Source organism: Mustelus asterias, chromosome 21 (assembly GCF_964213995.1).
Source record: "Mustelus asterias chromosome 21, sMusAst1.hap1.1, whole genome shotgun sequence".
NCBI classification, from domain to species: domain Eukaryota; kingdom Metazoa; phylum Chordata; class Chondrichthyes; order Carcharhiniformes; family Triakidae; genus Mustelus; species Mustelus asterias.
The window spans coordinates 80635926-80651572 of NC_135821.1; the positions used below are offsets into that span (position 1 = coordinate 80635926).

At 46.5% G+C, this 15647-nt stretch overlaps 1 protein-coding gene across 1 annotated transcript in view; it reads right to left on the bottom strand.

Annotated features, from left to right (window-relative positions):
• The window catches only part of bsdc1 (BSD domain containing 1), a 62340-nt gene extending 50757 nt beyond the window's left edge, over positions 1-11583 (bottom strand). Inside the window, exon 1 of the mRNA XM_078238353.1 lies at positions 11325-11583. Within this exon, the coding sequence (XP_078094479.1) occupies positions 11325-11335 (11 nt within the window). The 5' untranslated portion in view covers positions 11336-11583. The remainder of the gene's footprint in view (positions 1-11324) is intronic.
• Between the last annotated feature and the right edge of the window lie 4064 nt (positions 11584-15647).

Genomic DNA, 15647 nt, shown 5'->3' on the forward strand with positions numbered 1-15647 from the left:
TTCTTTTATTCCTCACATAAGAGTAAAAAGCCTTGGGGTTTTCCTTGATCCGACCCGCCAAGGACTTCTCATGTCCCCTCCTAGCTCTCCTAAGCCCCTTTTTCAGCTCATTCCTTGCTAACTTGTAATCCTCAATCGAGCCATCTGAACCTTGTTTCCTCATCCCTACATAAGCTTCCCTCTTCCTTTTCACAAGACATTCCACCTCTTTCGTGAACCATGGTTCCCTCACTCGGCCATTTCCTCCCTGCCTGACAGGGACATACCTATCAAGGACACCCAGTATTTGTTCCTTGAAAAAGTTCCACTTTTCATTAGTGCCTTTCCCTGACAGTTTCTGTTCCCAACTTATGCCCCCTAATTCTTGCCTAATCGCATCATAATTACCTCTCCCCCAATTGTAAACCTTGCCCTGCCGTACGGCCCTATCCCTCTCCATTGCAATAACAAAAGACACCGAATTGTGGTCACTATCTCCAAAGTGCTCTCCCACAACCAAATCTAACACTTGGCCCGGTTCATATCCCAGTACCAAATCCAATGTGGCCTCACCTCTTGTCGGCCTATCCACATATTGTGTCAGGAAACCCTCCTGCACACACTGCACAAAAACTGCCCCATCCGAACTATTTGACCTACAAAGGTTCCAATCAATATTTGGAAAGTTAAAGTCCCCCATGACAACTACCCTGTGACCCCCACACATATCCATAATCTGCTTAGCAATTTCTTCCTCCACATCTCTATTACTATTTGGGGGCCTATTATAAACTAACAACGTGACCGCTCCTTTCCTATTTCTAACCTCAGCCCATATTACCTCAGTGTGCAGATCCCCCTCGAAGTGCCTTTCCGCAGCCGTTAAACTATTCTTGATTAACAATGCCACTCCTCCACCAGCTTCCCTACACTTAGTGAAACATCTATACCCCGGAACGTCCAACAACCATTCCTGTCCTTGTTCTACCCACGTCTCCGTAATGGCCACAACATCGTAGTCCCAAGTACCAATCCACGCCCCAAGTTCATCTACCTTGTTCCGGATGCTCCTTGCATTGAAGTAGACACACTTCAACCCACCTTCCTGTCTACCGGTACCCACCCTTGACCCTGATACCTTCCCCAATACCTCACCACCCTCACTGACCTCTGGACTACAACTCCTTTTCCCACTCCCCTGACAAATTAGTTTAAACCCCCCTGAAGAGCCATAACAAATTTCCCTCCTAGGATATCGGTGCCCCTCTGGTTCAGGTGCACCCCGTCCTGTTTGTACAGGTCCCACCTTCCCCAGAATGTGTTTCAATTATCCAAGTATCTGAAACCCTCAGATTTTATACATACATTAGGAACAAGAGGGTTGTTAGGGAAAGAATCGGACCTCTCAGGGACAAAGGAGGGGAATTATGCTTAGAACCAAAGGAAGTAGGTGAGATCCTAAACGAATACTTTGCATCAGTATTCACAAAGGAGAGGGACATGTTGACTGATAGTGTCTCAGAGAGATGTGTTGACCCGTTAGAAAAAAATCTCAATTACAAGGGAGGAAGTGTTAGGTTGTTTAGGAAGCATCAAGACAGACAAATCCCCAGGGCCGGATGCCATCTATCCTAGACTCCTCAGGGAGGCGAGAGATGCAATTGCTGGGCCTCTAACAGAAATCTTTGTCTCTTCACTGGACACAGGTGAGGTCCCAGAGGATTGGAGGATAGCAAATGTGGTCCCGTTATTTAAGAAGGGTAGCAAGGATAACCCGGGTAATTATAGGCCAGTGAGCTTGACGTCCATGGTAGGGATGTTGTTGGAGAAGATTCTTAGAGATAGGATATATGCGCATTTGGAACTGAATAATCTCATTAGCAATAGACAGCATGGTTTTGTACGAGGGAGGTCATGCATCACAAATTTGGTTGTGTTTTTTGAGGAGGTGACAAAAACGATTGACAAAGGGCCGTAGATGTCGTCTATATGGATTTTAGTAAAGCGTTTGACAAGGTCCCTCATGATAGGCTGGTGCAAAAGGTTAAATCTCACGGGATAAAAGGTGAGCTAGCTAGATGGGTGGAGAAGTGGCTTAGCCATAGAAGACAGAGGGTAGCAGTGGAGGGGTCTTTTTCCAGTTGGAGGTCTGTGACTAGTGGTGTTCCGCAGGGCTCTGTACTGGGACCTCTGCTGTTTGTGATATATATAAATGATTTGGAAGAAGATGTAGCTGGTGCGATCAGTAAGTTTGCGGACGACACAAAGATTGCTGGAGTTGCGGATAGTGATGAACGTTGTCAGAGAATACAGCAGGATACAGATAGGCTGGAATATTGGGCGGAGAAATGGCAGATGGAATTTAATCCAGATAAATGCGAAGTGATGCATTTCGGTAGATCCAATGTAAGGGGGAGCTATACAATAAATGGCAGAACCATCAGGAGTATAGACACACGGAGGGACCTGGGCATACAAGTCCACAGATCCTTAAAGGTGGCAGCACAGGTGGAGAGGGCGGTGAAGGCGGCATATGGCATGCTTGCCTTTATTGGACGGGGCATAAAATATAAAAGTTGGCATATGATGTTGCAACTGTATAGAACGATGGTTAGGCCACACTTGAAATACTGCGTCCAGTTCTGGTCGCCACACTACTAGAAGGACGTGGAGGCTTTGGAGAAAGTACAGAGAAGGTTTACCAGGAAGTTGCCTGGTATGAAGGGTCTTAGCTATGAGGAGAGATTGGGTAACCTAGGGTTGTTCTCCCTGGAAAGACGGAGGATGAGGGGCGACCTAATAGAGGTGTATAAAATTATGAAGGGCATAGATAGGGTGAGCAGTGGGAAGCTTTTTCCCACGTCGGAGGTGACGAACACAAGGGGTCACGGGTTCAAGATGAGGGGGGCAAGGTTCAACACAGATGTCAGGGGGACGTATTTTACACAGAGGGTGGTGGAGGCCTGGAATGCACTGCCAAGCAAGGTGATTGAGGCGGACACGCTGGGATCGTTTAAGACTTATCTCGATAACCAGATGAACAGACTGGGAATAGAGGGATACAAAAGAATGGTCTAGTGGGCACATGAGCGGCGCAGGCTTGGAGGGCCGAAGGGCCTGTTCTTGTGCTGTATTGTTCTTTGTTAATACCTTGCCTATTTCCTCTGACTCCACACATAGATTCCCTCCCCTGTCCTTGAGTGGGCCAACCCTCTCCCTGGCTACCCTCTTGCTCTTTATATATGTGTAAATGTATAAAAAGCCTTGGGATTATCCTTAATCCTGCTGGCCAATGACTTTCCATGACCCCTTTTAGCCCTCCTTACACAAGTTTCTACTTTCCTTGTATTCCACACTTGTTTCGTGTGTTCCCAGCCTCCTAGCTTTGACAAATGATTCCTTTTTCTCTTTGACTAGGCTCACAATATCTCTCGTTATCCAAGGTTCCCAAAACTTGCCATACTTATCCTTCGTCCTTACAGGAATGTGCCAGTCCTGAAACCCTATTAACTTACACTTGAAAGCTTCCCACATGCCAGATGTTGAATTGCCCTCAAACATCTGCCCCCAATCTACATTCTTCAGTTCCTGCCTAAAATTGTTGTAATTAGCCTTTCCCCAATTTAGCACCTTCACTTGAGGACTACACCTATTTTTATCCATCAGTATCTTAAAGCTTACTGAATTGTCGTCACTGTTCCCGAACTGCTCCCCTGAAACGTCAATCACCTGGCCGGGCTCATTCCCCAATACCAGGTCCAGTATGGCCCCTTTCCTAGTTGGATTATCCACATACTGCTTCAAGAAGCCCTCCTGGATGCTCCTCACAAACTCTGCCCCATGTGATTTTCAATGTGACTATCAAATCTCCTCAACCTTCCCTTTTCCAAGCAAGAAGAGCCCCAACTTCTCCAATCCATCTACATAACTTAAGTTCCTCATCCCTAGAATCCTAATCACTACAGTGCAGGAAGAGGCCATTCAGCCCATCATAACTGCACTGGCTCTCTGAATGGCAATAAGTGAAGTGCTCATTCTCCTGTAACCCGGCACATTGTTTTTTGAAAAGGATCAGTCTATTTCCCTTTTGAATGCTTCAAATGAAACTGCCTCCATCACACACACAGGCAGCGCATTAGAGACCCTACTACATGTGAAAAAGTTTTTTCTGATACCAATTTGCTTATTTCGCCAATTGCTTTAAATCTATACCCTCTCGTTCTCAATCCTTTCACGAGTGTGAATAGCTTCTCCTCACTTTCTGTGTCTGGATCCCTCATGATTTTGAATACCTCGATCAAATATCCTCTTAGTCTTCTTTCTTCCAAGAATAAAAGTTCTAACATCACCAATCGATCTTCAGAATTGAAATTTTAGTGAACCAATTTTTAAAATTGTTCCCTGTACACCAAGGTCTAGGTCATTAATATATATCAGGAAAAGCAGGGGTTCCAACACTAATCCCTGGGGAACTCCACTACAAACATCATAGCTCATGTTGCGATGATAGTGATGCAATTGAGATGGATAGAAATATTATATTGTTTTGTATTTAAGGGGAGTGTTTAAAAATTCAGCTTCATGCTACAGGCAGTCTGTCTGGACAGAATGTAGTTCAGACTTCCGGAGAGCAAGGTAATTACTCATTTAGCCTTGCAAGTGGTTATGTTTAGAGTTAATGGACAATTGTTTACTTGGGATTTCTGATCAGAGTGTTTGACAGGATCATGTGGTTTATGTGCAGTCCTGAGTCTGTGCAGAGAAAAAGCTTTTCGCAGAAAGCAGTTTAGTTTGTAGCTGAAGCCTGGTTGAAGTTCAAGGTATTTTGCAGGCTTTTGAAACTCATTTTTCTCTCGGAAAGCTTCAAGACTGTCTATACTCAATATAGCAAGTATATTTATGATTGCTAACTGTATTTAAAGTGGCCTTTAAGTCTGCAAGAGGAATGTTGTTCATGTGGAACTGAAACCATGATAAGTTAAAAATTAAAGTAGCCTCCTTCTAATTTTTAAATATTGTTCAACTGTTAAGTTACTTCATTTGAGAGAGTTATACTTAAACTGTGTTATAAAATAAAGTTTGTTTTACTATTAAAAAAAACCCTATTTTATGGGTGGAATTATTCCTGGAAGGATGTATCCTTTCCTCACATCTATGCCAAAAAGGAAAACTGCTGGGGTCCAGGTCTCACACCCTAACACGGTGGCACAGTGGTTAGCACTGCTGCTTCACAGTGCTAGGGACCCAGGTTCGATTTCCGGCTTGGGTCACTGTCTGTATGGAGTTTTTAAAAAGTATTGAAAAACGTCATTCAGAAATTCACAATGCTCTCATTGGATTGAACTTGTTTCATCACTTTGTGGATACAGGTCAAGTAACTCATTTTTTTATTCAATTAGGGGATGTAAGTGTCACTGGCGAGGCTAACATTTATTGTGCATCCTTACTTGTCCTTGACAAGGTGCATCGTCCATGTGGTGTAGGTACACCCACAGTGCTGTAGGTACACCCACAGTGCTGTTAGGAGGAAGTTCCAGGATTTTAGCCCAGCGACAGAGAAGGAATGGCGATATGTTTCCAAGTCAGGATGGAGGGAACTTCCAGGTCGTGGTGCTCCCAGGTGTCTGCTGTTCTCATCATTCTAGATAATCGCGGTCATGGTTTTAGAAGGTGCTACCTTAGCAGCCCTGCTGAGCTCCTGCAGTGCAGATGGTATACAAGGCTACCGTTGTACGTCGATGATGGAGGGATTGAATGTTTGTAGAAGGGGTAGCAATCTACAGGCTGCTTTGTCCAGGGTGGTGCTGAACTTGAGTGTTGTTGGAGCTGCACTCATCCAGGCAAGTGGAGAGTATTCCACCACATTCTTGACTTGTGCCTTGTAGATGGTGGATTTTGGGGGAGTCAGGTGGGTGAGTTATTTGCCACAGGATTCCCAGCCTCTAACCTGCTCTTGTAGGCACAGTACTTATATGCCAAGTCCAGTTCAGCTTCTATATCCTAATAAAGGCTTATGAATCCAGTTAATCAATATTCACAACAGAAAGATTCCACACAAAACATGTGTGCCTTGTCTGTCTACAACTTACAACTCCTGTTGTCATGACAATTGTTACACTTTGTGACAACATACAATAATAGCAATGCCTATATAATTGGTTACATGGGAATTTCCATTCACAATCACCAATTATGCTACAGTTATTAGCTAAATTAACTGATGGTGTTTTGAAGCAAATTTCTCAAGTCTCTGTCTCAAATCAGTTGACATGTCACTTATCTAAAGAAGCACAACTTCAAAACGCCACTGTAAACCACAAGGTTAAACTGAGATAATCCCATAGCATCTTATCAGAGTGAAACATCCCAAGGCAATTCTCGAATATTGAATTATTTTTCAAGTGCAAAGTACTTTAAGTCTTAGTTGACTAGTTTACTGGCAATCAGGTCTGGGCCAGTGGAAGTGGGCACAAGAAAATGATAAATGGGCTAAGGCTACTGAGTATATGGTGCCAAGCCGAATGGGGCAAAGTAAGACTGGGACGGACAAAAGAGAAGAGAATAAGAGCTGAAGACAAGGTATAGATAGTGGAGATGAAAGAAGGATTTGTTTTCACAGAGAGAATTGGAGAAGAGTAACAGAGCGGATGGGAAAACAGAAGGTAAAGGTTGCTGAAGTACAAATCAAAGATGAATGAGGGGACAGGGAATTTGGGGGTGAATGTGGATTGCAGTTGGGCAGAAACAAAATCATTAAACTTCAACAGATGGAGAGAGGAAAAGGCAGGGCTGGTGGAAAGGAGAAAGATAAAGGAACAACTGGAATCATGCATTGGAATCTTCCCCTGTTCTGTTCATTATCAGCCTCCAAACATTCATCCCAAAGTCAGTCTGTGCCTCTGAATAGGCCCCTTTAACCACCACCCATACTTTCACCCCACTGAGCAAGCCCAATCATAGGCAAATAAAAACACAGAAGAAAACAGGGGACAAAAGAGCTCACATGCAAAGTACACAGGAGCAGAAAAAGAAAATCAGGATCACAAAGCCATTAGAGACACAAAACAGATATTGTATTATTTCATTTATCAAAATTTAAAAAGACCCATTCACTCCTGTCAAAGGCTAAAAACTTTCACTTGTTAACCCGACACAGCTTTTCTCCCCAACTGAAGTCCAACATACTAACACTGCCCGCCAGAGGAGATTCCTTATACAACATAGCAATTCAACCCTGTGCAATAACATGCTCATTTATAAGAAACACTGTCACATTCGCGCAATATCCCAAATTGTTTGCCACCAATAAATCTACTTTAGAACTGTTGGCATCAGTCAGGAGGCAGATACAATATGGCAGCCAAGCTACACAATGTCTCAAATAGCCAGTGAATAACTAACCAGAAACTACATTTCTGATGCAGTTGGTGAAGCAGGAATGCTGACCAAGGCACTAGTACAATTGTCTGCTCAAATACAAAATAGTGTCATGAAATATTTCACATTTGCTGAAACAGGGGCCTCAGTTTAGTTTATGGTTACACCCAACCAAGAATTATGGAGCCGTTTTTGAAATTTAAAAAAATCTGTGAAGGCTGAGATACACTAATTTGTCACCAGTAAGGGAATCAATGTTTATGAGAATAAGGCAGGAAAGTGGAGTTGAGGATTATAATATCAGATCAGTCATGATCCCGTTGAATGGTGGAGCAGATTCGATGGGCTGAATGGCCTGCTTCTGTTTCTATGTCTCATGGACTCAAGTTTAAGCATTGCATTTTGAAATTAAACAAAGCTACTTCCTGAACTGATCCATATACACAAATGGCCAGTGGCCTCTTTGGCACTAGAATTTTTCTATGGTTCCATGGAAACTAGAATGAATTTTACAAAAACACATCACAGTGCGGAGATAGCAGCAGATTTCAGGAGAACATTCGGATTGGTGAAATGGGCAGACACGCAGTGGGTGAAATTTCATGCCGTGAAGTGATACAATTCACAATGATAGAACATCCAACAGTACAGCACGGGCCAGGCCCTTTGGCCCACGATGTTGTGCCGAACATGACGCCAAATTAAACTAATCCCTTCTGCCTGTCCTTGGTCTATATCCCTTTACTCCATGCATATTCATGCACTTATCTAAAAGCCCCTTAAACGCCCCCACCCCGCGCATTCCAGATACCTCCCACTGTGTGTAAAAAAAATCCATAATATTAGACATTTCAACTCTGGGAAAAAGATTCTGACTGTCAACTCTATCTGTGCCTCTCATAATTTTATAAACTTCTATCAGGTCTCCCCTCAGCCTCCGCTGCTCCAGAGAAAACAGCCCTAGTTTGTCCAGCCTCTCCTTATTGCTCATACCCTCTAATCCAGGCAGCATCCTGGTAAACCTCTTCCGCATCCTCTCCAACCTTCCTGTAATGTGGCAACCAGAATTGAATGCAATACTCTAAGTTAGGCCGCACCAAAGCTGACATCCTGACTCTTGTACTCAATGCCCCAACCAATAAAGGCAAACATGCCATACGCTATCTTTACCACCCTATCAGCTTGTGCAACCACTTTGAGGGGGCTATGGACTTCAACCCCAAGATCCCTCTGTACATCAATGATGTTCAGGGTCCTGCCATTAACTATATACTTACCCTTAGCCTTTGATCTCCCAAAGTGCAGCACCTCACACTCGCCCAGATTAAACTCCATCTGCCATTTTTCCTCCCATATCTGCAGCTGATCTATATAGAATTAGAATAATAGAATTCCCACAGTGCAGAAGGTGGCCATTCAGCCCATTGAGCCTGCACCGACAACAATCTGACCCAGGCCCCATGCTCGTAACCCCACATATTTACCCTGCTAATCCCCCTGACACTAAGGATCAATTTTAGCATGGCCAATCAATCTAACCCGCACATCTTTGAAGTGTGGGAAGAAACCAGAGTACCCAGTGGAAAACCATGCAGACACAGGGAGAATGTGCAAACTCCACACAGACAGTAACCCGAGGCCAGAATTGAACCAGAGTCCCTGCTGCTGTGAGGCAGCAGTGCTAACCACTGTGCCACCTATATCCAATCCATCTATCTATGGCTCTCATAATTTTATAGACTCATCAGGACTCCCCCAGCCTCCGCCACACCAGAGAAAACAACCCTAATTTGTCCAGCCTCTCCTTATAACTCAAACCCTCTAATCCAGGCAGCATCCTGGTGAACCTCTTCTGTATCATTTGACAACCTTCTACACTATCCACAACCCCATCTGTCTTTGTGTTGTCTGCAAGCTTACTAATCCGCTCATCTACGTTTTCACCCAAGTCATTTATATATATCTCAAATGGCAGAGATCCCAGTACAGATCCCTGTGGAACACCACTAGTCACGACCCTCCACCCAGACGTTGAATTTTAACAAGGGTGCAGAAAAGAGGGCCTGGGATTTACATAGGTGAGAACGATACCAGGAATGAGTTATGTGGCTGGACTAGAAAAAAAACTGGGATTGTCCTCCATAAAGAGAAGATTAAGTAGAGATTTAATGGAGATCAGTAAACAGATTGTAACAGACAGGGCAGTATTCAGTTTGTTATGACATCATTTGTTCACTTGCACAGGAGCAATTATTTACTTCAACGTATTTTTTTAGAATTTGTACAAATCCATAAATCTTCCTGGCCTAAACAATCAGGAGTTAGATCAAAAATATTTTAATGCAAATGCACATCAACATAAACAGCAAAAGGCAAGAAAATATAGGGTGGAATTTTCCCAAGAAACTTAGTGTCATAACAGTGAGAAACATGGGCTAAGCCATGCCAGTCCCTCTCGGGTGCACTCCGTGTCGCAACCTTTAACACTCAGCCACTTTTTTGGGACGCACTCCCCACCCTTCATCGGTGGCATTTACTGCCCCCCCCCTCTCATCCCAACCAGAGGTTGTCCGCATCAGAGTATCTGGACCCTCCTAATTGGTCCCCTGGCTGACCCCCAATATGCTCCCTCATCACGACACCCGACATGTGTGCCAGATTTGCTTACGATATTGAGATCCAGTCAAATTGATGCTATGATGATTTGGGCTCTTTCTGGGTGTAAAGCGGTCTGCACCATTAAAAAAGGGGCTGGGAAGATAACAAACCGTTTGGCACATTATTTTCCCAGCTCCCCACGCCGACTGCCAGGCGGGACGAGAGGCAGTATTCTTGTACATTTGTATTTTCCCCAACAGAAGATGTTATTGTGAATATAAACAAAGAACGTGAACAGTATTTTCTAAACACTCCTGGCCTACTGAGCATTTCTGCAATTTCAGATATCCAGTATGGCGGCATGTCCACCTTGTTACACAGGCTGGGCAGCTGCCCCCTCCCCTGGCTCCGTGCCACTGCCCCTGACTCTAGTACCCCAAATACCCCTTTACTGCCCCCTCACAATTACCCCTCCCACTACTGGCGCTTTCCCCACTGCCACTCAGATCTTGCCCTCCCACCAGGAGTTGCCCATCCACTACCCCTCCCTCCCCTCCCCTCCCCCCCACCACCCCTCCCCCCCCACCACCCCTCCCCCCCCCCACCACCCCTCCCCCCCCCCCCACCACCCCTCCCCCCCCCCCCACCACCCCTCCCCCCCCCCACCACCCCTCCCCCCCCCCACCACCCCTCCCCCCCCCCACCACCCCTCCCCCCCCCACCACCCCTCCCCACCCCTCCCCCCCACCCCTCCCCACCCCTCCCCCCCCACCACCCCTCCCCCCCAGCCCCCACCCCTCCCCACCCCACCACCCCTCCCCCCCACCCCTCCCCACCCCTCCCCACCACCCCTCCCCCCCAGCCCCCACCACCCCTCCCCCCCAGCCCCCACCACCCCTCCCCCCCAGCCCCCACCACCCCTCCCCCCCAGCCCCCACCACCCCTCCCCCCCAGCCCCCACCACCCCTCCCCCCCAGCCCCCACCACCCCTCCCCCCCAGCCCCCACCACCCCTCCCCCCCAGCCCCCACCACCCCTCCCCCCCAACCACCCCTCCCCCCCAGCCCCCACCACCCCTCCCCCCCAGCCCCCACCACCCCTCCCCCCCAGCCCCCACCACCCCTCCCCCCCTCACCCCCCTTTACCCCTCCCCCCCATTACCCCCCCACCCCCCTTTACCCCTTGCCCCATTACCCCCTCCCCCCTTGCCCCATTACCCCCTCCCCCCTTGCCCCATTACCCCCTCCCCCCTTGCCCCATTACCCCCTCCCCCCTTGCCCCATTACCCCCTCCTGCCCCATTACCCCCTCCCCCCTTGCCCCGTTACCCCCTCCCCCCTTGCCCCGTGGTGCCCCCTCCCCCCGCACTCACCCGGCCGCCATTTCCCCGGGTCATGGAGGTTGGCGGCTCCCGGGGCTCCGCTCGGGGCTCGGGACGCCGGGCTCCGGGATGTCTCCGCTCGGTATTCCCGCTTTTCCCGCTCGGTATTCCCGGTCTCCGCGGGTTGGCTGCTTTGTTTATTCAGGAATCTGTTTATTTTGCAGCCGCTCCGTTCCTGCGGCCGCAGCTGCTGCGGGACGCTGCGCGTTGACGTCACCGCGTTTGTCGTGCGTGCGTGCTGCGTCATGCTAATGTATGCAAATCAGGCTGAACATGTAAATAAGGCTGAGAACCAGTAACAATCAGACGGGTTACAGCATTGGAACACAGCATCCCTACAGTGCAGAAAGAGGCCATTCAGCCCATCGAGTCTTCACTGACCACAGTCCCACCCAGACCCTATCCCCGTAACCCCATGCATTTACCCTAACTAGTCCCCCGGACACCAGGGTCAATTTAGCGTAGCCCATCCACCTAACCCGCACATTTCGGACTGTGGGAGGAAACCGGAGCACCCGGTGGAAACCCACGGAGACACGGGGGGAACGTGCAAACTCCACACAGACAGTGACCCAAGCCGGGAATCGAACCCAGGTCCCTGGTGCTGTGAGGCAGCGACACTAACCACTGTGCCACCGTGCCGCTCCCGGAAACAGGCCCTTCAGCCCAACTTGTCCGTGCCACCCATTGCTTTTTGGTATTCCCCCACACAGTAATGTGGTAATATTATTACTGAGTGTGTAGAACTATTATTACTGTATTTGGGGAATATTATTAGTGTGTGTGTGAAAATATTATTACTGTGTGCATGTGAATATTGTTACTGAGTGTGTGTGGGAATATTAAGTTGAAGTTTATTTATTAGTGTTACAAATAGGCTTACATTAACACTGCAATGAAGTTACTGTGAAAATCCCCTAGTCGCCACACTCTGGTGCCTGTTCGGGTACACTGAGGGAGAATTTAGCATGGCCAATGCACCTAAGCAGCACTTCTTTCAGACTGTGGGAGGAAACCAGAGCACCCAGAGGAAAATATTATTACTGTGTATGCTTGTTGCCAACCAGTCTGACTAGATGTCCTTTTATTGCTGCTTAAATGATTTAAATGAGGTTTTTATTTTTAATTTGGGCCTAATGCACTCTCTTGAATTTTATGACCTTTTTGGAATTGTTGGGGGGGGGGCACTGGGAGGATGATTGACAGGTCAGGTGGGACAGGTTTTCCCTCCCAAGAGTTCTTCGACTTTCAGTTTTATTTGCTGGCTAGTTAGAAGGTGTTTGGGCTCCAGGCTGGATGTGGTGTTTTGTCTCTCTCCCAAATATTAGAAATTCTGCTGGCTAGTTGGAAGCAATCTTTCTTACTTTTCTGGAGTGAAAGTTTTGCTGTTGGTGGTTTGCTACCTAGAGGCCACCAGTGACTCTGCCTCTACCTCGAGGTGCTGGGAGCGACTGGGCTGGGAGGTCAGGGTTTCAGTTCTCTATCCAAAGGACTAATTCACAGCAGGTATTGCAGTGCTAAAAAACCCAGCATCACATGAGCCTTTGTATTTATTGTGCTAAACCTGGGACGGGTGTATGTTTGTAAGTAGGTTTGTTTGGTTGGAACAGTACATTGAGTTAAGGTTTATACAATATCATGTTTTTTTTCTTGTTTGTAATTGCTAAAAGCTATTGTTAATTTTCCTTCGATGTGTACTCTTTCATAAGCTTTGTTCGATAAAAGCTCCCAAGTGGGTCACTTGAATCATACCTGAAGTGAAACGTCTCATGCTTACCCGCGCCAAATTCAAATTGCAAAACTTATCATAGAAATCATAGAATCATAGAAACCCTACAGTGCAGAAGGAGGCCATTCGGCCCATCGAGTCTGCACCGACCACAATCCCACCCAGGCCCTTCCCGCTAATCCCTTTTTTTTTTTTTAACCCGCTAATTTTACCCGCTAATCCCTCTAACCTACGCATCCCAGGACTCTAAGGGGCAATTTTTAACCTGGCCAATCAACCTAACCCGCACATCTTTGGACTGTGGGAGGAAACCGGAGCACCCGGAGGAAACCCACGCAGACACGAGGAGAATGCGCAAACTCCACACAGACAGTGACCCGAGCCGGGAATCGAACCCGGGACCCTGGAGCTGTGAAGCAGCAGTGCTAACCACTGTGCTACCGTACCTATGGTCTAGGTTGATTTCATAAAATACCTTGGAGTTTCGGACCTGGATTATAATAGGGAATATTATTACTGTGTCAGTGGAAATATTATTACTGTGTCAGTGGAAATATTATTACTGTGTCAGTGGAAATATTATAACTGTGTCAGTGGGAATATTATTACTGTATCAGTGGGAATATTATTACTGCATCAGTGGGAATATTATTACTGTGTCAGTGGGAATATTATTACTGTGTCAGTGGGAATATTATTACTGCATCAGTGGGAATATTATTACTGTGTCAGTGGGAATATTATTACTGTGTCATTTGGAATATTATTAGTGTTTTTTTAAGACACAGACCAGAAACTCCAATGTATTTTGTGAACATAGCCTAGACCCTAAGTTTTTGCATTTGATTTTGGCATTAGGGTGAGCATAAGATGTTTCACTCCAGGTATGATTCCAGTGACCCACTCGGAAACTTCTATCAAACAAAGTTTATTTAAGAACACAGCTGGAATATAACAAAAACTTGGCATAATTTTTACCAGTTACAAGATTTAAACATGTCATAGTATAAATCTAACAGCGAGCTAAGTTAAGCACCATCCGACAGACAGACACCCTTCTCCAGACTTGGCACAGAAACATGTATGCTCACGTGATGCTGGGATTGGCAGCTTTTTAACAGCTGCTGTGAATTGGCCCTTTGAATGTTGGATCAACTCTCCGAGGCTTCCCAGCCTTGGAACTTTCAAAAGCCTATGCAGAGCAAGAAAGAGAGACAGAGAGAGACACTGCCTTATTCAAAGAACAAAGAAAATTGCAGCACAAGAACAGGCACTTTGGCCCTCCAAGCCTGCACCGACCATGCTGCCCGACTTAACAAAAACCCCCTACCCTTCCGGAGACCATATCCCTCTATTCCCATCTCATTCATGCATTTTTCAAGACGCCCCTTAAAAGTCACTATTGTATCTGCGTCCTCTACCTCCCCACCAGCAAGTTCCAGGCACTCACCACCCTCTGATTTGCCTCGTACATCTCCTTTCAACCTTGCCCCTCGCACCTTAAACATATGCCCCCTAGTAATTCACTCTTCCACCCTGGGAAAAAGCTTCTGCCTGTTCACTCTGTCCATGCCCCTCATAATCTTGTAGATTTCTATCAGGTTGCCTCTCAACTTCCGTCGTTCCAGTGAGAACAAACCAAGTTTCTCCAACCTCTCCTCATAGCTAATGCCCCCCATACCAGGCAATATCCTGGTAAATCTTTTCTGTGCCCTCTCCAAAGCTTCCACATCCTTCTGGTAATGTGGCGACCAGAATTGAACACTATATTCCAAGTGTGGCCTAACTAAGGTTCTATAAAGCTGCAACATGATTTGTCAATTTTTAAACTCAATACCCCGACCGATGAAGGCAAGTAAGCCGTATGCCTTCTTGACTACCTTCTCCACCTGCATTGCCACTTTCAGTGACCTGTGTACCTGTACACCCAGATCTCTTTGCCTATCAATACTCTTAAGGATTCTGCCATTTACTGTATATTTCCTATCTATATTAGACCTTCCAAAATGCATTACCTCACATTTGTCTGATTGAACTCCAGCTGCCATCTCTCCACCCAAGTCTCCAACCAATCTATATCCTGCTGTATCCTCTGATGGTCCTCATCACTATCCGCAAATCCACCAAACTTTGTGTCGTCCACAAACTTACTAATCAAACCAGTGATATTTTCCTCCAAATCATTTATATATATATTACGAACAGCAAAGGTCCCAGCACTGATCCCTGAGGAACACCACTTGTCACTTATTTCAGTAAGGCATGTGACAAAGTCCCACATGGCAGGTTGGTTAAGAAGGTTAAGGCTCATGGGATACAAGGAGAAGTGGCTAGATGGGTGGAGAACTGGCTTGGCCATAGGAGACAGAGGGTAGTGGTCGAAGGGTCTTTTTCCGGCTGGAGGTCTGTGACCAGTGGTGTTCCGCAGGGCTCTGTACTGGGACCTCTGCTATTTGTGATATATATAAATGATTTGGAAGAAGGTGTAACTGGTGTAATCAGCAAGTTTGCGGATGACACGAAGGTGGCTGGAATTGCGGATAGTGAAGAGCATTGTCGGGCAATACAGCAGGATATAGATAGGC